Below are 23937 nucleotides of genomic sequence, written 5' to 3'. Positions count from 1 at the left end.
TTTTTGTAAATTGCTTTCTGAAGGTATTCATGTTTGTGTCATGGCTTTCAGTCAGTCCCATGGCCTGTTGGGAATTTAAGGTTGTTGCCTTGTCTTCTATCCATGGTAACTTTATTAAGGGCTTCATTTCTGTCACCTTTCCCTTCCTGATGGCGGCATCAACATTTTATTTCCATAGAGGCAGTCTGAATCTGACAATTCTGAGTCTGTGACTGAAACTCGGCCAGAGTTGTACGTAGATCAGAATAATTTCACAAATCCGTCAGTGTTTGTGAAAGTTGAGCTGCATGATCAAGACTCTTCAGTAGTTTAGACTGGATCATTTCTAGCTTTCCTTTTGGACTTTCTCAATTCCTTTTTTTGGGATATCAGTGGATGAAGGCCTCTTTAAGCATTGCAATTTATTGCCAGGAGTTGAAGGAATAATTGGAGGATTGAGTGGCCACCCCCTCCAGCTTTGTGTAGAATTCTGGTAGTTTCTGTTTGGGATTGAATTAATGCTAGCTAGTGTATACCAGATACCTTTTTTTTTTTTTTTTTTTTTTTGAGAATAATGCTTTTATCATAATTCAACTGAATTTTAAGTTTCCTTTGTGAAGGAAAAAGCAATGTGGAATGGGAGTTCCACTTCTGGCAAGTTAAAGCACTAAGTGTTCTTCCTTGCTTTTTTGTAGCATGTTCATTATGAAGAGTATGTAGGTCAATTGGAGAAATTCTCTGTAACTCCTTATTGAGCTGCTCTATTTTCCCATTATTACAGTTTAAGAAGTTTCTGTCCTGTAATATATACTGTGCTTACAGTATACTAATCATACTTGGAAAAGAAGTACTATCCTGGTTTTTGTTTGGACCACTGAGAGACTAAGTCAAATTTCTGACTTGTGGCCAGTGTGCAAAAGGCTGCAGCAATTTGAAGCACTTCTTCTACTCTTCCCTCCATCTTTTCTCATTCATCATGTGCCTCCTGCTTCTGCTGGAGATCCTTATCCCCTCTGAGCAGTATTCAAGTATAGCTGAATCACTTCTCCACTGTTTTTTGCAGTCTAATACCTCGTGGCAAAACCAGCTGTACTTTATAAACTGCAGCAAGTCCTCCTGCAGTTTAGATTAATGTTTTAGACAGTGAACATGAAATAGCTGAGATGCGAACGTGTGTCCTGTTAACTTCTTTGCAAGGCAATGGTGTGGCACCTCAGCTGTGATGCATACTATTCAATGTCAATATGTCTCTCCTACACTGATAAAGGATAAACCACATTATAGTAAACAAAAACCCCCTCTGAGAGTTGAGAATTTTCTCTCACACAAAGTCCTGTACCAGGGTTAAAAGATGAACGGAACTTGCTTTTTGGTCTTCAGAGATGTTTATTCAGTTTTCTTATCTCAAGGTCCGTGTGCCGCTTACACCTAGCTTAACGCACTGGAAAACACAGCTGGCAAGAACGCCAGCTGAGGAATTCCAAGGTCTTTTAAAGGTTTCTAGTCCAATTAACTCATAAAACGTACTATATTTACAGTTTTGTGCCAATAATCGCTACCTATTTTAAACATGGAATTTTTGCATCAAACCCATTTTACCCATGTCTCTGTGCCACCGTCACAGTAGAAAATGGAGTAGAAGAAGATGAGACACTGCCCCAAATCCTCCATCTTGCTTTCATCTATCTTCATACTAAAACCCCAAAACTACGAATTTTCACACTGTGACAAACTAAACTGCTATTTATTTCAAATCTTCTTTGCTTTTAATTCACCTCTAAGTGTTGGAAGTATTTCCTGTGTCTGGTTCTGTCCCCGCACCGGGTGAGAGCTGACCTCCGGCTAGCTCAAGTCAATACAGACACAGAAGGTCCCGGTTCGTTTCGGCTTCTCAGCTTAGCAGCTGGACCCAATAGTGTCGTGACAGCCAACAGCAGCAGAAGAGAAAAGGCTGGCTCTCAGCTTAGCAGGTTAAAAGATGTTTATTAGCTCAAGATCTGAGGAGCAGAGAGAGCGCTCTGGGCTGAGAGCTCCAAGCTGAGAGACTGAGCGGCTGAGAGTGAGAGAGTCCCTCCGCCACCTTATAAGCGGGGGAGGGGTTCCAGAAAGGATACAAGACAACAAATCAGGGGATTCAGGGGGTAACAAGGTGTGCCCACCCCCAAGCCTTGGAGGACCACTAAAATCCACAGCTAAAGAAATTCCCCCCAGGGGACCTATCACCTGAAGCCCTCTCCCTGAGATTTCGCAACCTGGGAGGGCTCCTCAAAGTGATAGACAAGCGGCCCCAGAGTGAGGAGGGTGGGAGGACTGACACAAAACACCTTGTTATACAGAAAACAAAAAAAGGGTTACAACATTGGGGATACAGTGAAATGAACCATAACATAAACTTCTTATAAAAACCTAATAAAACAGTTTTGCACCACCACAATTTCCCATGGACTAAAGTCAAAGGCAGTGCTTTCCTGGGGTCCCAGCCAGGGTCTCAGACCCCCCAGAGCACCTTGAGGGATTTTCCACGTGCTCTGGACTCCAACAACCCCCAAACAATAGACAATGACCAAGCCGCTTCAGTTGGTAGTAAATGTTCTCCTGCTGGTGGTGATTGGGATACAGAAACATTTTTGATTTGAACTTTTCTTAAAATTTGGATGTTCTGTATAACGTAATCAAAATGACAGTGATGAAGGACTTTATTATGACAATGATAAAAGGATTTATTTACAATTTACATTCTTAAAACACTAATGCTTTAGATATGCTTCCAATCTCAGACTGTTACAAATTTAATAATAATGAAATCCAATTATTGCTCTTTAAAAACCTCTGTACTGCTAATACAGAATTTGGTTTAAGTATGATCTGAAATTTCTTTTGGTAAATAAATATACTTAGTTAAAAATAAATTACCCGGGCCTACCAATTAACAAACCTTTATTTGCTTTCTTATAATAAGTTTTGTGGAAGTATGCTGACAGCTTACAGTAATTGAGTAAGCTGTTTTCTGTATGTAACCTCCTTGTCTTTGACTTAAAAAAATACCTTTAGGCTAAATCAAAAGTATAAAAAATAAATGTACTATGAGTATTTGTTTTAAAGTAGTTTAGGGTCTAGTTTCATTTCTGAGGGTTAAGAGAACAATATGACTTTCAAAGATTTATTTGGCTGCACTGTACTGATCTTCATATGCGTATCTGAACTTCACAGTCAGGTCTTTGCACATCTAGCTCAAAGTAGCTGTCATATAGATTTCTGTTATACACTAGCTTCAGAGTTAATAATTTAATAATTGCTTCTGGGTCCTCCAGAAGTAGTACTCTATAAACACTCTACTCATTCATATAAGCAGATGGTATTAAAAAGAAAACAAAGAAAGAGAAGACTGAAAAGTAGCTGAAGAAGTGCTGTTCTTTCAGCCTCACTCAGATGTGGTTTAGATTGGGCTAAATACATTCAAAGAAGCCCCTTTGTTGAGTTGCTTGTATCTACTCACTGTCAGTTTCCAAGTCAGTATGCCCTAAACCAGGACAGTATGTAGAGCTACCTACACACATTATGTCCTTGTGTTTGTAATTTCTAACAGGAATGTGTTTTAAAACAGTAATGATGTCCATATTAGTTCACTGAGAGCTTTAAGCCCCTAGGTACAAGGCATCAATCAGTTTGTTGTGTGTTTTGGTAGGAATAATTACTGCTTTGGAAGGAAAATACATCTGATTGCTTGCTTTTTCTGTTTTTAAGCAGCTTCCTTATCTTCACAAAATGTAATGTAATAGTGATACTGCTGTTGCCTAGACCTTGTTTATGAATGTCCCGTGTATGTAAATAGCTGCTTTGAATGATAGTACTGCAAAAAGAGATTTGGGGCGCAAATAACCATGGAATACTCATAAATAATTCATTGCAAACAGGTTTGCTCAAGCAAAACTGAAATGTAGAATGAAGTTTCCTGGAGTTACTGTGTCTTACTGCAGTAGAAAACAAATCACTAAAGTACGTAAGCATTGCAATGCAGTGTATAGAAGTGTAGATGGAAGGAATTACTGATATAAATGAGTATGGGTCAATGTATTTTAGAATCTGTCTTTACTTTGGCTTTTGGACTCCTTCTGCAGAAAGTACGGGTTTTTTGGCAGTCAGGTTGGAGATTGATGGTGCAGAAATGGAAAATGTAGATTTTTTCCGATGTACAAATATGATAGAGATTGGTAGGAATAATTTTTTTTTCTTCATGTCTGACTTCCTATCCCATTTTGGCTTTGACTCTTTTATCCTATGTAATGGTATAATTCAGTTACATTCGTCCCAGTGCTGGAAACAAATAGTTTGGTTTTACTTAAAATGTCACATCACAGGCCTGCGTTATGTAGTGTGCCCTGTTACATATGGTTTGGCAAAATACTAGTGGCAAACTCTGGAGAATCTTGGCTGTGGAATTGTTTACCTGATATGGCTGTGCCTAGCACAGGATGCAGCTCCTAAAGGGCATAGCTAAGGTCCTCAGTGAAATGGTAGCTGTGATTCTTGGTGAGGTTTTATTTGGCTGAATATATCTTGTGCAATATTTCTAACCCATGCTTGGTCTTCTGCTGCTTAAAAGGAAAAAAAATACCTGAAGAAAAAAAAGAAGAAAACAGTTTGTGTGTTTTCTCTTTCTTCTCTTTAAAAGAGATTCCTAAGTGTACATAATGGCAATTTCGAGGTGTTGTATGAATTGCTTGTCAAGGGAAGAGAACTCTGTGTGTACAAATTCTGACACGACAAGCACTTTGAAATTATGCTAGGACTTCTGAGGTGTTCTCCTTCCTCACATTATTCATTTAGAATATAGCTTTTTTTGTTTACTTGACTACATTATTAATTAGACTGGAATAATTCACTAAAGTTTTTGAGCTTATTTAATTGGATGCATTTTCTGGGTTTTGGCAATTGCTTGGTCTCTCTTTAAGCAGTCTCTGGGACGTATCATTTTTTTGTCACTTCAGACTCTTGTTGCTGGGCACCAAAAATGGGCTGTGTTCATAGGAGTGCAGGTGTCCACAGAGTCACAGCTGAGCACCTGGGTACCAGCAGCAGTTCCTCCTGAGAAAATTTCTTTGTACAAGAAAGTGCTGCAGTAAAAATGTGTCTGAGCAGGCCAGATCAGCTTACATGCTTTTTTTGCAAGATAGTGGTTCAGGTTCTAATGCTGCCTGTGCATGTGCTTTTCTGTGGAGTCTCATCTGACATTTATTTGTTTAGTTAATGACTCATTTTCTCAGTTGTCTGTCAGCACACAGTGGTTCCTCATAGAGGCATTGTTGCACTGATCGAGTAAATAAACCTTCCAACTTCTTGTAATTTTTAATGCAAAAAGTAATTTAACTTTGAACGTTAAAAAATAAAAGAAATGCAAAGATCGCAGAAGTTTTGGTGAAAACTTTATTGAACTCTTTTACTGAAGTCAGAGGGCCTGACCCAGCTGAGGTTTGGGACATGATTGTTTTGTGACAAAGAGCATGGAGGATCCCCACTCTTGAAATCAGAACCTCATGCCTGCTGTGAAGCAATGCTCATCAATTCAACCCTGGGGACAATGTGAAATGTGTTGGGAAGTTTGGGGATCCCTTTTATGGCTCTCCAGTAATGCTATAAAGATATCACTTGCATGAAAAATATTGTAAATAATAGAAAATTAATAGCATGGTTTCTCAAAATGGTTTGTAGTTTGGTTTTTAAAGATCTGCTTTCTTAAAGCCTGTAGAGTGTAATCATTGTAGTAGCTTACATTGCTTATGTTTGATTTACTTTCTTGAGAGTTGAGGCAAGATTACCTGCTTGGTATGTTTTGTGCCCCTCAGCAAGAAAATACTAATCTTGCAACTTTAGACCTAGTAGGAGTATTGTAAAATACCATTTAAAAACCTTAACATGTTTACAACATATTCAAGAAATACTTTTACCTTGAAAGCAATGTGCTTTTGCAATTGACCCTACTTATCATTTTCAGCATTCAGTTTCAAGAGCAGTTAGGGATGTGTAAGCTCAAATGGGAGAAAAAAAGCCTGATTGGTTGCTTTCAGTACATTCCTTGTGATAAAAAATTCTTGTATATTAAACATTTACTTGGAGTTAGTTGAACTATTTTCAGACAGCTTTTGAACACAATAAGAAGTTATGCTTTCTTGGATCAGTTTTTCTTGTAATCGATGCTCATGATATTAACAGAAACTATTAATTACAGTTTTATAAACAGAGATGATAGAACTATCTTGTCTCATGTAAACATTTGGGGTTAGTCTGCTTTTCCTCATCCATCAGCACGCATCAGGTTCTTGGTAAAAGTGTTGGTATGTTGCAGCTGCTGTAGGCTGTTCTACTGCCAGAACCTTTTCAGATAGTACAGTTCTGTCCATGCTTTTGGAACACCACTTACTCCTTTACGATCAGGATTTCTTCAGTAGCATTTAGAGTTAATGCAAAATCAAGCCTAAAATTTTTGCTATTGTGTATGTATATTAAATTAAAACGATTCTACAACTGAAAAAAAGTATTAGGCCAGAAGAAGTGCAGTTTTAAAAGGTTATTTGTTATGGGTGCGATCGCAGAACTTTGCATGCTGGGGACAGGTAGTGGAATTTACTGTTTTTTGTTTAAAGTTAGTGGAAGTGGATGATTGTAATTAACTGTCAACTATTTCACCATAATTGGCAGATAATCAGTTGCTTCAGTTGTAAGTTCTTTTGGATAACAGAAATAAAAGTGTCTCTGTTCTCACAACAAGATCAGCTCTGTAAAAATGTCTCTCTTGCAAATTGAATGTCAATTTTTTTAACTTAGATAATTAGCTGATATAGTTTATACTTCCGATTTAGGTAATTAGTTTATAGACTCCTCTTCTCATTGAGATGCAAGGCTTAACAGAGGCTTGCCACTGGGTTCAGCCAAACTTGAAATGAAAATGTTCTCTAGTTACAGATGACATTTTTAGAGGATAAGGTTGAAGGAGAGGCTTGTTCCTTACACAGATAGATTTTATTTTTCTACCTGTTCATTAAAAATTTTCTTCATGAGAGTAAATAATTAAAGGATGAAGTGAAATAAAGTGAAAATTTAATAGGTAAGACCTGCTGTAAGGTGTCTGCAGGCACTACTGGTTACCCTGTCCTGCTGTGCTTGCTACAGTTCATTTGGTTATTGTTCAGATAAGTCTAGTGTTATTGTTCAGATAAGTTTGGTGTTTTTAATTTTTTTTTTTAACACTTTTGTTTTTTTCTTTTTTGGCAAGGAAGGAGAAGAACATCTTGTAGTTTGCATCAGTTCCATATATACCTTAAAATTATTTTATCCAGTCTCTTTCGTGCAGTTTTCTTACAAAGATGTGTGGGCTGTGATATGTCTTTGACATATCCCAGTTTTGCTGGATCAGGAAGACCTGCTGCTCTGATGCAGGGAGGAGCTAAGCAAGTTTATTCTGCTTTAGTATTGCTCTCTGCCTGCTTAATGCTGGATGCTAAAGTATGTTCTCGGTGTATCTTGACATTTCTTGAAATTAAAGTTCAGCTGGCTGCTATTTAATTTTCTGGCTTCTACTCCTCTCCTCTTCCTCTTGAGGCTGGCAGTTTTACAGGACTCTGCTTGTTTTCTATGGCACACAAAGGGAATTTTCTGGCTGCAGACATTTTCTTGCAGATTTTCTTTATTACTGGAAGGGTTAACTTTAACAAGTCCAGTACACTGAAAAACATCTGATTTCTTTAAATAGTCTGTAGCCGTTTTTCCTATTCCAGCCTGTGTGGAATAAGAAAAACATTTTTCCTATTTCAGCCCCTTTATTTGCTGCTTTCAGTCATTTGATCATTTCTGTTAATGAGGGCAGGAGGAAAAAACACATGCATCACTGAGTCCCTTTCAGAGTGATCCTGTGCTTCTTTGGGGTATTGGCACACTGGCTGTTTGCTTTTTGCTATCAACATGCTTTTGCAGTGCCTGCTTTTTAGAACAAATTAGGAGAATGAATTGCTCAAGCTGTTTGGCCACGATATTTGAACCAAAGTTTGACTCCTTGGTTGAAGGTAGCATTTCTTTGACTTAGCCACTTCTGACCTACCTTTTGTGTTCTCCAGATGCAACACAGTTTTGGCATTTAAAATTAATTGTAATTAGTCTTTGAAAGAAAGAAATGTTCTTAAATGTTTACTACTGATGCTCTTCCCTCAGCTTTGTCACTCATTGTCTCTCCTGAGGATACAGCATTGCTTAGTGACCTGTGGGTTTGGCTACTTTTGTCCTGTGTAAACACTTTAAAACTAATTTTTTTGTGTTTGGGTATTTTTTTTTTTTTTTTATCTAGGTTTCTGAGAATGGAATTAAGTGAAAAAAGTAAAAGAATGGGCAGAAAAAGAGGGAATTTCAATAATTAATCAATATTGTCTTTGCCTTAGTTAATGTTTTTAGAGAATTGATTGTTGCAGCTATATTGTTAGATGTCATTGCCTATGTGCAGTAAACATGTGGATGTGCTCAGGAAGGACCTTAGAGCTCTCTAAAAGAGGTTTACATGAGCTTTAGCAAATATCCAGGCCTTTTGACTTGCGTATCCATTCTGATAAACTCAGAATGCAAGCTTCATAGTATTGTGAAGCATCTAGTCAGCTTAATTCCAGATTTATCTGGCTGAATGTGAACACAGATCAGAGCAAAGAAAATTAATTTTTCAAATAACATAACATTGTAGCTAGTGTTCCTGTGCTCAGTGCAACTGTATCTGATCACATTTGCCATAAGCTTCTAAAAGTTTTGTCTCTGCTTCTTGATGTATTTCGGTGGGATCTTTTAGTGCTACAAATGATGTGTTGATAGAATTGCTCAGTCAGCAGTCTTTGTTTTCAATGTCAGAATTTCTGTGGGGAACCATTAAGGTTCCCTGGTTTATTGGTTTTTTATGTCTGTAGCCTTACAATATTTTTTTAATAAGTCTGAAGGTACTTCCTCACCCTTGTTAGTGAGAACTCTGCTTTGCCAGACTGTGCATTGTTCCATCCATAGCCCATTTTTATGTTTGTGTTTGATGTCTCTGGAGATGCAGAACTGAAAGAGCCTTTCTGATTTAGCAAATCCACCTCCTATTGCCTTGGGCTGTCACACCACAGGAGGAAACTGCCAAATGAAATCTGAGAGAGTTAAAGTGGAACTTGTGAATTTTTTTTCCTCCACACCTCAAACCGCTTTTATCAGCTTGGATGCTATTACCTTCTCAGTTGTCTTATATTCTTAATGTCACTTTTGGTTTGGCATTCATCCAAGCAGTAAACACATTCTAGTACTGCTTTGTCTATAGCATCAAAGTTTTGATCTTTCTGCTCATCCTGTATCACTTAAATTCTCACCAGGTCCTTACACATTTTGACATCATCAATTTTCACCTGCCCTGCCTTTAATTGCTGCAATACTACCGCAATGGGCCTGTCAGATATTTTGCTATCAGAATAACAGCCCTCTTGGTTTTCCAGTTTTCACTTGATCATATGTGCAATATGTTTTCTCTTGATGTTTCAAGGTCTGCAATGAAATATTCCTCTTTGTCTCAATCCTGACATATAGAATGAGTGGCACCACTACTAATTTCCACCAGGTGCTTGCTGCTCTCCTCCATAAGCAAAAGTGTCTGAACAAAGCCTGTTTGAATGGCAAGTATTCTGTTTCAGGTCATTTCTCACAGTTGTTCTCTGCTGTGAAGACCAGAAGAAATTAATGGCTACTGTTGTGGTTAGCTTGAGTCTATTTTTCTCCCTCCTTCCTTAGTTACTTCACTGCAATTTCTTCTGTTTTTATGTGTGTCTCTAGTTGAAACAAACAAACAGACAATTCACAAACTTGAAAGCTGCTTTCTTTCATTATATTGTTTTTGGCTTTATCTTTTTTCCTTTATTAACTGCAATTTCAGAATTACACTCATTTGGTTTTTTGAGTCCAAACATAAATGCTATATTTAAGCATTATTGTTGTCATATTGGTTGGTTGTTCCTATGCTGTTTACAGCAGCCAGTTGGGCCACTGATTTTACTTTTGTAAAAGTTATTTTTTCCACACCTTTGTTACTGTGTTACTGTTATTTGTTCTCATTCCATACATACAGGCTGATGTGTTGTAGCATCCATAGACTGTAGACTCTGGCCAGGGTTTCTATCCCCAGGGTTTTGAAAGACTCTTACTAAAATCAGTGCCATATCCTGCCTGTCTTCTTACCTGTTCTGGGTGCTGTATTACCTTTACTTTGTAGCATTTCTCATCTTCTTGTGGCCTGTGTATAAGCATGGTATGAATAATTAATCCAAGCTAGCCAGAATTACCTTTGTTTTCATGCCCTGAAACTCTCTGAAGCCTGGGGAATAGCCAGGCTTCAGAGGGTGTCCCTTTGTACACCTGCTTTGGGAATTTTTTCCTTCTGTGATTCCTCTTCTAGCTGCACCTTGTACTTAGATTCCTGAAATGTGTGGGTAGATTGTTTCCTATATTTTTTTTCCTTTAATTTTGGAACAAGGCACTGGTATAACCTGTTTCTCACTACAGATTCTATTCCTTTGCTGTGAATATTTCCTTGCTTTCTAGCATCAAGATGTCTGCAGGATAGAAATTTTTATGGAATGGTTTAGTTGAGATGTTAGGGCATGGGTTGTACTCGATGATCTTAAAGGTCTCTTCCAACCTAGCGATTCTGTAATTGAGAACATCAGTTGTTTTTTTCCTAAGTTAGCCATGCCTCATATAAGCAGTAAAGCCCATGCAGAAGTAACATTCCTTTGATATGTCTCTTTATTTGGTTGCTGTCAGATACTGTCTCCAAGCATGAGATGTCAGTCTCCCAAAAGGCAATTGGGCTAAGGCCTGTTTGGGTGTTAAGGTGTAGTGAGAAGATTGTTCACTGCCTTTTTCTTTTAATTTATTTTTTCCTTGGCTAGTGATTTACATGATATGATTTTTTTTTTCACCCACTTCCCTATACTGTTCAAATAGGAATAGGCTTAATTTAAATTACACCTTAGAATTTGAAACATTCCTTCACCTTATCTGCCATCTGAAACTCTTCAGCTGGAGCCATCCTTGCTGGTTTTGTGGGGTTTAATTTGTTTAATTCTTTGTTTCAGGAGGTGTCTGCTGATCCTTCAGGAACTCTCACAGCTGCTGAAGAGAGAAAAGAGAAGGTGCCAAGCCCACATCTTAGTCATCTTGTAGTTCTGACATCCGGCAATTCGCTGTATGGTTTGGCAGAGAGAGTGGTGGCCACAGAATCCTTGTAGGTTGTTTACTGTACACACTGTGTTTGTGATCGCTGAAAGCTATTGATTGTTTAAGAAATTGTGGTTACAAACCAAAGCCTTCTTTCCAGGTCAAAAATTCCTGCCTCTATGTGATTTTAAATATGAGCGATAAGGGTAATTTCGTTATTAAAGGTACTGGCATCTAATTCTTTGGTCTAGCAACATGCAAACACAAGAAATGAAATTTTAGTGCAGATGATCCAGTAATTTGTGACAATACATGGCCAAATCTAACAGAAGAAGAGTTTAATTTCAAAGAGGCTAATGGGAATATTTAATCTGTATGGTTCATTTTCACCTTATATTAAATACTTGACTCAGAACTGCTTAGTTCATATCAGTTTGGCTTGAATTACCATGTCCTTTGCAATGGGTAGAAGTCCAATTATGTCACACCACAGGAGAAGAAGAGATTATAACCAATTAATACAAGTGTTACGAAGTGATTTTTACTTGATAAGAATATTAGTACGAGTCAGATAGGAATTATTTTTTTCCTCACACTGGATGGCACCTAAAGATTAGGAGTTAATTTTAAAAATATTCTTTTCATTTATGCTTAGCTAGAAATATAATTCTACCCCTGAGAAGGAATACAAGATTAAATTCTGTTTTGAAATTCTAAGATGGATTTATTAATATTGATGTTGACTGTCCTGCAATGGAAATTGTGTGACTCTTGGTCACTGACTTTACTAGACCTTGGCTCTGACTTCTGCAGCATATCCTCAGTAAAATAGAAATACGCATTCTTGATATTTTAAGTGTTAGTCTCTTTATTCTCGTTTGCAAATGCATTTTAAAATTGTCATTTTGAGAATGATATGCTGTCATCCAACTGATACGGTTTTTCTTGGGACTAAATTTTCCAAGATTGCTTATTGGTATTGCCAGATATGTCAGCTGTAGAGTAAAAATTGTAAAGAGACATGCCAAACGTTGCACTTAGTTCACAGTAAATTTTCTTTGCTTTCAAAGGGTATTTCTGGCTGAACAGTTTGAATTTCTTCAGCCTCATCTTGATGCTGTGATGCCAGCTGCCAAGAAGCCTTTTCTTCAGCAGTTCTATTCTCAGGTCAGAATTGTGTAATTCGCAGCTGATTTTCATACAGAAAATTTGAAACTTGTACATTATGGTGCAAATACTTCTACATCATAGTTATATAATGCTCCCGCTGGCCAGATATTTACTGAAGTGAATTTATTTTCTGTTTCAGACAGTGTCAACTGCCAGTGAACTACGTAAACCAGTTTATTGGATTGTTGCTGCTAAAGCCATTGATTATGAACAAATGCTTCTTCTCATGGCTAATGTGAAATGGGATGTGAAGGAAATCATGTCACAGCACAACGTATATGTAGATGCTCTTTTAAAGGTGAATAGTTTATGGGAAATGGTGGGCTAGATTTTATATAAACACTAAATTGCTGCAATACTTCACTGAAACTGTTAAAAGTGGCATGGCTAGGACACTGTATCATCCTGACAAATGGGAAGTTACTAAGATCTGTCCAGAAGTGTCATTATTCTTGGTTCTAAAGCATTGTTTTCAGTAATGATTTTTTTACTACATGGTGTGTGAAAATGACCAAAAAAGTTTAATGAGTCTCACATCTAAGCCCTGAGTGCTAGAGAAATGTGTAGTAAACAGAGTAACACTGAGAGAAATTCAGTGGTCAGAGATAACATTTTTCAAAAAACCCAAAACACACTATTTGCTGTTCTGAATAATTTTGCTGATTGTCTTTGAGATGTATCATAGGCGCTGTAGGTCAAATCAACACCAATGATGTTCATGCAGTATCTAATTGAAGTTGCTATATTTAGAAGTTAACATTTGAAAAGGAAGCTAAAGGGAAGTTATTCACCCAACTTTTTGATTGCATTCATTAGATGTCATTATACAGTTGCCCTGTCTTAGGGCATACAGAACTAGTTCTTGGGACAAGCCCTTTCTCATCCTTTTATTTATGCCTAAATAATCTTTCTAAAGGTCTTCAGAGGGAAGTTCTCGCAGTGATAGGATTATGCTAATTAATTTTACAATGTTAATTACTAATTTTTTAGAGAAACTGAAAATTTTATTTTAAAGATGTGCGAAGTGTGAATCATAGAAAAAGCTACACATGTGTGTGGAATAACAGTTTGGCTAACACCTTCATACTTCATAGCTCTTTTCTGCTAAAAAAAAAAAAAAAAAAATCAAGCCAAAGAAGGAAGAATTTGACAGAGGATATATCATTGCACTGAATTTGATGGAATCTTTGTATCTTTGTCATTATCCTTATTTATTCTGCCGTGACTTTTTGATATCAGTTTGTGCTTATACCAGTTGATCTCTGGGGCAAAACTTTTTCCGTCTGTGAGTATGCAGCTGCTGGTGAATTCTCTTCAGGACAATCAGAGCTAATACCATTTAAAACCAGTGGTCTCTCTATTCTATAGCTAGTACTTATTGCTACAAAAGCTTTTAAATAACTGCTAAGCAGTGAGTGATTTTTTGTGTACACTGGGATTCCAGGAACATTGGATGTGAGCAGAGTGTTTAAAGTAATAATCAACTACTTTCAGCCTTGTGCACACATACACAAAGTTCTCTATTCAGTCATAGTGTGTTGGGGGCAGATAAAGTGGGGAAAGAAGATTGTTGAAGAAACAGATTATGGAGCATTACACATCTTCATCTTCAGAAGAAATGAGTTGTATGTCAGTTAAAGCATGACATCGTGGTACTCTGCATCTTGTTGGCAAATTCATCTTTCAGAAAATTTGTGTTAAATGACAGTTGATTACTGAGGTTCTCTTCCGAATTTCTTCACTTACTGAATTTTTGAGAGGGGATGCAAGAAAAAAAAGGAAAAGGAAAAAACCCTAGATTAACAGCCTTGGAAATAAAATCTCTGCTGGGCAAGAGTCTACACTACCAATAACTTTCCCTGGTTATACAGAGGATTTCATTACTAGTCTTCTTGATAGTGAAGTCATTTGATACTTTTTTATATGATAAAGGCTTTAATCATTGGCAGAGGACTTCTGTTTCACTTTAAGTCACAAAATCATTGTAGCAGTAATTGCATTCAGTTATGACTACTTTGTCAGTCAAAGTATCAGCTGAAATCCATCCAGGCCATTGATGATTCATGTGGAAAAAGGTGCCTTCCTTTAACCTGAATTGTTACCTAGTGCTGCAGTGTGGTCATAACTGTTAGATTTGGACTCTTCCAATGCGTTCTCTCAGCTCCTTCTAAATCACTGAGAAATTATCTAATTTGAAATGTTGAAGAATGAAAGATGGTTACAATATTTCTGAGCTTCTTTTTGAAAGCCGGTGGGGTGGGTATTTAGAGGGATAAAGAGATCATCACTAGATTTTCATCAGTGGCTGTATTTTGACTTAAAGAAGTTAAATATGAGTTTAGGGAGTGAGGCAATGAAAATGGCATTTGAAGGATGAGCTTGGTTCATTTTCAGAGGTGTCAGTTTCACAGAGAACCTCAGCTCTGGGGAACAGAGCAGCAATTCCTGTTAAAAAAAAAATCACCGAGGTAAATGTTGTGAGTGGTATACTAGAAAGCGGTATGTTTTCTGCTTTACACTTTGAGATGTCTACAGTTTGTGCCTGTTAAGCCTCTCTTCTTTGCTCTTTTCAGTATTCTCTTTCATGTGCATTTCTAATTAGTTGTTGCTGTTGTTGGATGTATAGAGTATGATCCATTTTATTCTAAAAGAATTAACATCTTTTATGTTTTATTAGGAATTTGAAGAATTTAACAGGAGGTTGAATGATGTGTCTAAGAGAGTCCGTATTCCATTGCCAGTCTCCAACATCCTGTGGGAGCACTGCATACGCTTGGCCAATAGAACTCTTGTGGAAGGGTAAGTGTTTATGAAAGTCTTGCTTTTGGGTAAGTATGTCTATAATAATAATAATGTTTATTTTATAGAGTTAAAAGTTCTAATTTTATAGTGTCCTTGTGAGTTCATGTGCTTTTGGGGACCCTAAAAATTATCAGTGCTTAACACATTCCTTATTGGTTGTTTCACAGTCTGGTGCAGCATTAAGCCTAAAGAGGGTGGTCTTGTTCCTAGATACTGCTGAAGAATGACACTGAATGTTTTAATGAAGCATTTGAAAGTACAGTACTCTCTCAAAGAAGCTTCTGTATGAAAATTATAATTTTGTAGCAGAGCAAAGAAGGAAGTTAAAATATAATAGTCTGTACTTCCATGGTGATGCTATTTATCTTTGCCAAGAGGAGAGATGAAGTTATCAACATTATCAGTTTTCTTAAAGTAGCCATGGAACATGATTTTTCCAAATTCATCCAGAACAGAGAAATGTCTTAGTCGGCTTGCTTGAACACCTTAGTCAGGAACCTATACTCATCCCTTGCTCTTGTAATCAGTGTCTGGATTCAGTTTTGTAGCCTGAGGATTGTAGACTTTTTGTCCTCTGCATTTATTTTTATGGTTTTGTCCCCCTGCTACATATGATTGGGCTCTTATCAGAACTTCTTCTGCACCACAGAATATGTGCTTATTTCCACTCCTTCTACATGTTTCCATACATCTTTCCTGGTTATCTTTACCTTATTCATTCCCTACTACCTATTTTACTTCTTTCCATCCCACTATCCTGCTGTCTGCTCTAAAGTAGGACTTCAACAAAACACCCTTTTTCTCCAAGCGTTAGCTGCCTATTGAGGATCGTCAGCTTCCACTGCTTTCATAAACCCATGATTTTTTTATCTCATGCCCATTCTTTCTCATGCCATCATCCTTTTGCAGTCCCTAGAGAGATCAGTTTCATGTTCAGAGTAATTAAGTCCATCCATGACCTGTCTTTGGCTTCTCAATTCCTTCATATGACATATGGCCTATACAACTAGCTTTCCTTTTTGAAATTTTATTTTCTAGTTACCATGCCTCAAATAAAAAGAAGTGAAACCAAGGCCTATCTCTTCTCCTCCCGTTCCCCTTATCTTTCAAGTCAAAAACACTGTCAGTCACTATCAACCCCATCTACCTCAGCCTTTGTGTTTGTTTTCAACTTGTTTCCTTTTCTTGCATCTCATTTATCTTTTGTGGCTTCAGAGTTCATGAAACATTTAATCCTTGGCTCTGAAGATCATCACTCATATGTCTTTCTCCACGCTGCAGTTTAGGTTCATGCTTGTGACTTACCCTGGAACTTTGACCTTTACTTTTGCCTAAGCAGATTGGACTAGGAATACTTTCCTGATATAATTTGTCCTGTACCATTTCTAAGAGTGTAAATAGTACTCATTTGTTGCCATATCATTTTCTCCCAGATATTTGCCGGTAAGTTCTTCTTCTTGGCCAGTTCTGTAATTTTTACATATATTAGGTTCTTTACATATAGGTTCTTTTCCCACTGTGGAAAGTGAAGTAAGGTGTTCTGAACAGCTGACTCTGAGTACCTTTGTAACTTCTTTTATCTCTGAATTCAATAAATGTATGGAGTTAAAACCCATGAAGGAGACATTTCTCATCCAGTCAACTGAAATTGCTTTCATCAGGCTCTTCACTGAATGAAGAATTACCTCCACTGCAGTCAATTATATCTTTCTTTAGATTTTGTTCTTCCCTATCTCCCAGTTCTGTGTTCTCTCCTGTTTCCCAATTGGCTTCTTGAGCCTATTGAAAATCATCTGCTAGTCCCTTCAGAAGCTCCAGAGGACTTTTGCCTTTGTCATCTCTCTTTTTTCGCCTCTGTTACTTTTGCATTCTGCACATTCTTTCTGTGTACCAACTCTGTGTGAAATTTCTTCATAGTCTAACCTGACCTTGGTGTGTATCCAGCTTCCAGCTGTATGTTTCTGCTGCCTCTTTTGCATCAAACATAATAATCTAGGAAGTCTGTAATAATTAGGATCAACTTCATGAACCAGTGCAAAACTGTGCTTATTTTAGATTTGGTGGAGGGGAAGAGTGAGACAGGGTTGTGACTTGTGGGAGCAACTGGTGGATGAGCTGGATTAAGCCTCTCGAGTGACTGTGCCCCAGACCCTGTCCACAGTTGACACTGGCTTTCTTAAGGGATTTGCAGTGTCAATTCCTTTGATCTTGACAAATGCAGTTCCTTATTCATTTGAAGAACTGCAAAGATCGTTTTCCTCATTTGTTGCCTATCCCCCACTGTGATTTTTGCTAGTATTACCCTGCCCTTAAACTCATTTACAGTCTCCTATAACCTGTTACTAGTTTGCTGGCAATCTGTTCTCATTAAATCATCAACTTCTCACAGAGATGAGCCACCCTTCATCCTCTGGTTGCTGTGGCTGTTTTTTAACAAGTAGCATTGTGTCTTTGATGCTTCCGTTTGGTTCCGCAAGCTCCTGGTGACCATTCCTAAAGCTGCAGTGGTACCTTTCAGAGTCCAGTGCTCGTGATCCCTTGAAACCACTGTCTAGTGTGCTAATTAGCATTGGTTTAATTTCTTCTAACTTACTTATTGTAAGTTGTTCAATGTAAGCTTTTCTGTGGCTTTTGGGGGAGGAGGGTGTGATTTTTCTATGTATCACTGGGTACAGTAGGGTTCTGTTTGATGACTGGGCTAAAATGTGTTATGCAAATAAAGCTTTGCAGCAGACATCCTAAGAGAAGTTCTTGTCTGCTTTTGACTTAAAACTATAATTTTGCTCCTCTTCAAGGTTCAAAAGACAGAGTTAACTTTGAGAAGCAAAATTAATTTTTATTTCCTTCTAAGTTTTGCTTTTCACTGTTTCTCTTTTTAGTTATGCCAATGTAAAGAAGTGCAGCAATGAAGGACGTGCCTTGATGCAACTGGATTTTCAACAGTTCTTAATGAAACTAGAAAAGTTAACAGACATTAGGCCTATTCCAGATAAAGAATTTGTGGAGACCTACATTAAAGCATACTACCTGACAGAAAATGACATGGAATGCTGGATAAAAGAACATAGGGTAAGAGTTAAACTTTCATTATTTCCTCTCTATTGAGAAAATTCACCCTGATAATAAAAATTTGCTAACAGCTATAAATAATCAATCTTTCTATGTGTTAAAAATGAATATAGGCATATACGTGTATATTTTCATTTATTATAATAAAACTTAGAGAGGGAGCAGTATAAACGTAAATGTATGTGTGCATGTACATGTTCATTTTAATCATATGAAGTTAGTATGTGTTTGAACTGGTTCAACATCTGATGACTGGGGAGGATGACTAAGCCAGACACATCTGCCTATTGTATCAGAAAGTATAGAGAACTAGAGAAAAGGAAGATTGAAAACATTGTGAGCTGTTCAGAATATGCCAAAGATCACAACTTGATCATCAAGAATTACGGTTTGGGTTCACACCGTTAGGTTTTGTATCACCTTTAGTAGTAGATTGCTTAAACCAAGTTGTAAGGCACAGTGAAGAAGAATAATTGCTTTTTCTTTCTTCATTTGATAATGCTTAAACAGCATTTTTTGCTGAGATAAGTCTATATTTGTGTTTTGAAAACATTCAGATGCTTTCACTCTAGCACGAACTAACAGTTATAACAGATCTGTGTAAGTAATAGTCACATGCTATTGGAGATATCCATCTTTGAAGTAAAAAGTCTTTTAAAGTGAAACACTTGAAATCTGTATTTTGGGATTACTTAAATCCTGCTAGAAATGGAGGCAAGAAGTATGTCTTTGCTTGAATTTTCCTTGTATTGCCTGGAGCTCCAAGAGAGATTGTGATGGGGTTTGATGACCTACAGGGAAAAACGTGTTTTTAAAACACATTGATGGAAGCTGTGTTTTGGATAGTGTTAAGGCATAAAGGTAATACTGACAAATATGGTGTTTCCACAGGTATTAAGAATTATTTTCTTGACATTTTTTCCTCCTTTATCAAGTACTGAAATCAAAATAATTTGGAGACTCTGCAGACAGAAGCATTTAGAAGCTTATTGGAAATGAGAAGTAAAATAAAAAAGATCACCAACATTTATCATAGTTTATTTAAAAAAAAAGCTTTTGTGTCGGAAGCTTAACCATTTGCATATGTATTTCCCACCAAGCCTCCCAAAAATGGAAAATACATTAAAAGTTGATTTATACACATGTTCACAGAGTTACTTTCTGTGAACTCTGTCCAGTATATTTAAAGTCATAAGCATTTTCTGTTATAAGCCACCATGTAGCAAAATATAGTTTTGTCCTCTGCCTCAACTATGAAAACTATTCAGACATGACTGAACTATAGCTTTAAATCCTCCCGTGTGCTGATGCTTCTATCAGTTGTAAATTCCACACTGAGTATGTCTGTTTTTTTAAAGTTTTCTGTCTTTGTCTGGTGTTTTGTTCTACCCTAACCATGATCTGCTTTTGTTTGCCAGGAATATTCCACTAAGCAGTTGACCAATCTGGTGAATATTTGTCTGGGCACCTACATCAACAAAAAGGCACGACAGAAGCTGTTAGCTACCATTGATGACATAGACAGGCCTAAGAGATAACTGGAGAAAGCTGCTTTCTTTCTGACTTGTACCTTTTTCTGTTTCATGTGAAGCATGCAGACATTTCTCTTGTGGACTAATGACAATTACAGCATTAGAAATGTTGTGCATGACCTTTCTCTCGCAACATTGGAGACACTCTGAAGTGACAGTGTTCTAAAAATACGACTTTTCTAATCTGTAGAATTCTTTTCTGTTGTATTTCTTCTTCTTCTTTTTTTTTTTTTTTTTTTTTTTTTTTGGCGCTTGCCCTAAGTAAAGGGGGGCCACTGTGTATCATTACTGAGCTGTATGTTTTGCAAAAGTGTATACTGTGAAATCAAAATCAGAGAGAAACACATTGGCTTAATATATCATTGATGCTCTTTTTAAATAAAAGGGCTACTTGACAATATGATTTCTTTCCTCCCTGCTTTCACCTTCAGAAATTGTGCTGTATTATAGACCAGTGTAAAATGAAAGGATATGTATAATAATTTGATCGATGCATGTGGATTAAGAGTGCAGATGAACTTAGTACTCTCATGTTAAAGCCCATCATCTTCATTTGTATTTAAAAATGTCTGTTTATTTCAGAATTAATTTAGTCATCAAAATTATTGACTTCAGATTAATAGAAGGTAATAAACATTGTATGCTAATATGATTTGTTTGTGAGACGTTGTTTTTCCAGTTCAACAGTGCAAAATGTCAGCAATAATGCCAGGGAATTGGAATAATGTTCTTCTGACTAAAATTTTGGATTGATACTAAGATAATCTTCCTGTTTCCCGCTCTGCTGTAGACATCCTGAGTGATCTTGAGCAAAGTAAAATGGCTTGACTGCATATGTGCCCTAGAAATCAATTTGTCAGAGCATCGCTGACTTCACTGAAATTTTCAGGTTTGCCTTTTGGTTTTCAGTATGTAAAGTTTCAGGAATTTTATTTTTTATTGCACCATCAACTTTTTGGACTGCTCTCAGACCATTTTAAAGGAAACTTTGAGCTAATATGTAAAATAAATTACATAGGCTGCAATCCACTGGTGTGTGCAACATGCTGAATTCTCAGTTTGGGATTCATACTTGCCATTGTATTTTAATTCAGTCATGAGGGAGCCAGGAGTTAGTGAATGTCAACAGTAATATAGTGACAGAAAGTTGCCCCATGGAGTCATCATAATTGTTCTTTTCCGTGGCCTAATTTCCTCTTCAGAAGGGTACCAAGCATCATTGTGTGAGTTTAGAGAAAGCCTGTATACAGATTTAGAATGATAGAATTTGCATTTTAAATATTGACTGTGTGGTATTCAGCTTCCTTGGTTATCTGTATTTTAAAGGAAATAAGATTTAAACCAAAATTTAACACTGTTCTGTATTGACCATGCTGTCTTGCCTAGTTCCGTTTAAAACTTGCTTAGTGGTTTGTCACCATGTGTGTTGAAGCTGAATCACTTTAATCCTCATTAAAAAGGTAGCACAAATGAAAGTGTAGACTTCTGACTCAGCTTATCTGCCCTGGAGTCAAATCCTGAGCGAGAGCTCTTGGAAGGAACAGAAACATATTGGGGACTATCAGTGTGAAATATCTTTCAATTTCCTTCTCTTAGACGAAATAAGAAATTTAAATCTCTTTACATGAGCTTTGGTGAGCTGAACACAATTTAATTTCTCCTAAAGTGCTTAGGTCACTGTAATTTTAGTGCTTACCAAAAGGTAGAGGTATAAACATTGAAATGCAATGAGCAATTGCATGAATCACAATCAGGAGTGATTTTTTTGTAGTGTATCTATTGTTTGACTTGTTATTTTTAAGTAAGCCCCCAAATAAAAGAATGTGCGAGAAGCAGTTTTAAACCTATGCAACAGCTGTATGATCTTCATTCATAAATGCCTCAGAAATCATTATATTTCCACAAGAACCTTTCCTTGCTGCCCAGGATTGATGCCAAGCAGGAAGCCACATAGCTACATGGCCTACATACACTCTTAGATACATGTTTTTAGGTTATGAGAAATCAGGTGTTGGACTCGTGGGTCCATTCTAACTCAGAATATTCTATATTACCTGGCTGTGACTGACTAATGAAGCTAAGTTTTCACTGAGTGCTGAATTATCTCACTAAGGATATGTTTGGTAGTTTCCATGCTCTGATATGAGGATTTTTTATAAACCATTGATTTTTGAGCATCTCAGTGCATCTTTGTTCTCTGCAATAAGCCTCTTACACTGCTTTTTCTGCAATAGAGAATATAGCTTAGATAGCCTTTATGTTTTACAGGAGTGTTTTGCAAAACTTTAATAATAGAAGAAAATCTCCTTCAGTCTCCAAGAAGACTGACCAGCAGTGCAGGAGTGGGCATCTGTCAAACTCTGATATTTGTCAAACTCACCTGGAGCATAGATGAGCAGTTTTCAAGTCTCCAGTTAGGCGAGGCCTATACCTACACTGATCGGCGCACAAACTGGCTTTTCTACTGTGGGCTTCTCTCAGTTACATCCCATGGTGACACTGTCCTTCCAAAAAGCAGCTACTGGGACAAAAATAGTAGGAAGCCAGCTGATTGTTTATGTGGCCCTGATGTATGATTGAGGTCCTTGGTTTGGTAGAGGTTTAATGATTCTAAGCAGAATGACATTGATGGGAAAGACCATCTTGGATCAGCTGTGCTTCAGCTGATGGGACAGTATTCAGAGCAGCCCCCGGAGGTGTTAATTCAAATGCCTCATCTGGGTAGGCACATGGATGTTCCATGATTTCCGGCAGGTAGCTACATTTTCAGGTAATTGATTGTTCTGAGTTCCATTTTTCCCTCATGGATAACAGTTTTCCCATGTGTACAGTAAAAACTTCTGATCTTCAGCGGGAAAAACTAGACCCTGTCCAGATCTGCTTAGCAAGCCCTAGATGTGGGGTGTAGATTACAGCACGTGTTTACTGAAAGAACATTCTCCCTTCTTTGCCCTTATCCCCTTAGGGGATAAAAGAGGATGAATGATCAATGGCTGCCTCAAAGCTTCTATGAAAGTTTTGCATTCCCTCTTAATTTTTTGCAGTTGTGAATGATAAAGGGATGTCTTGTGATAGATACCAGATGCAAAACTGTGGATTTGAGTTGCTCTTCACTTGTTATTTTGCCACAGAATGTGCAAAACTCTAAGGACCCCCTGTTGTACTGTGAAAGGGATCTATTTGGGGTATTTTCCTGTTTAGGACCTGCTATGTTGTAAATGACACAAATGGAGATTGACAAAAAAATGCAGATTTATTGTATTTTTGATGGTATCTACTTTATTTTTAACCACTGCTTGAAACAGCATAGCATAAAGGCTAAACATTGTACTGACAGTGGGATTATGGTGCAAATATGGAAATAATGCAATTTGCAAGCGGCAAGGTTTCTGTGCTTGCTGGCTATTTAAGGATATTTGTGAGTGTGTTGTTTTTGCACTGCCAGAACTGGTTTTCATCACAACAGAGACTTGGTTTTTAAGGATCTCCTGTTCATCCATGAGATCATGAAGTGTTATGTGGAACAGCATCTTTAAGTAATACTCAGGGCTTCACAAACACATATTTTGGTTTTTTTAAAGTAGGCATGAATTAATAGCATACCATATGATAAAATACATGTCTGAGAAACAAATAATAGCATAAGTAACCTTGGTTTTTGTGTTGTGGATCCAGTGCTTTATTTTGTGGGGCATTCAGTCCAAGAGACTTTACATGTATAAACTGAATTAAAAATGATTGTATGTGAACTAAACTTGAGTCTGCTTGGCTGTTCTTATAAACAAAATCTCTACAGTGTACTTCAGCTGTGCTGGTTTGGTCTAGAGCTCTGGATACATATGTAAAAACAAAACCTACTTTCAGAGCAGAGTTTTACAGATCTGTGTTACATTTTTGGATTATCTTGCACAGATTTTAATAGATTCAAAGTTTCCAAGTATCTGTCTAAATGTGGTGATCTTTGGAAAACAAAGTATACGAGCAAGCTGAAGATCTAGGGGAAGAGATGCGGGGAGGTACCTCTTGTCACTAAGCACAAAATGCATGATCAGATGTGCAAAATGACTGCAGGTATTTCTGAAGATCTTTTTTACAAATAAAGCCAGGGTTTATACCCGTATGTATTTCCTGCCCTATATCACTAGTAATTTTTATTCATCCATAGAAAGTCATC

General features: G+C 37.2%; 1 protein-coding gene across 2 annotated transcripts in view; it reads left to right on the top strand.

Annotated features, from left to right (window-relative positions):
* The window catches only part of VPS50 (VPS50 subunit of EARP/GARPII complex), a 78500-nt gene extending 54983 nt beyond the window's left edge, over nt 1–23517 (top strand). For both annotated transcript variants that reach the window (XM_040066067.2, XM_040066077.2), the window contains 6 exons: nt 11109–11257; nt 12261–12357; nt 12500–12658; nt 15038–15159; nt 18042–18231; nt 19650–23517. In XM_040066067.2, coding sequence (XP_039922001.1) covers nt 11109–11257; nt 12261–12357; nt 12500–12658; nt 15038–15159; nt 18042–18231; nt 19650–19769 — 837 coding nt within the window. In that variant the 3' untranslated portion in view covers nt 19770–23517. The remainder of the gene's footprint in view (nt 1–11108; nt 11258–12260; nt 12358–12499; nt 12659–15037; nt 15160–18041; nt 18232–19649) is intronic.
* Nucleotides 23518–23937: the final 420 nt, after the last annotated feature.

Source organism: Hirundo rustica, chromosome 1 (assembly GCF_015227805.2).
Source record: "Hirundo rustica isolate bHirRus1 chromosome 1, bHirRus1.pri.v3, whole genome shotgun sequence".
NCBI lineage: Eukaryota > Metazoa > Chordata > Aves > Passeriformes > Hirundinidae > Hirundo > Hirundo rustica.
Note: the sequence above shows the minus strand (reverse complement) of the source record. Positions and strands in the feature narration are given on the sequence as shown.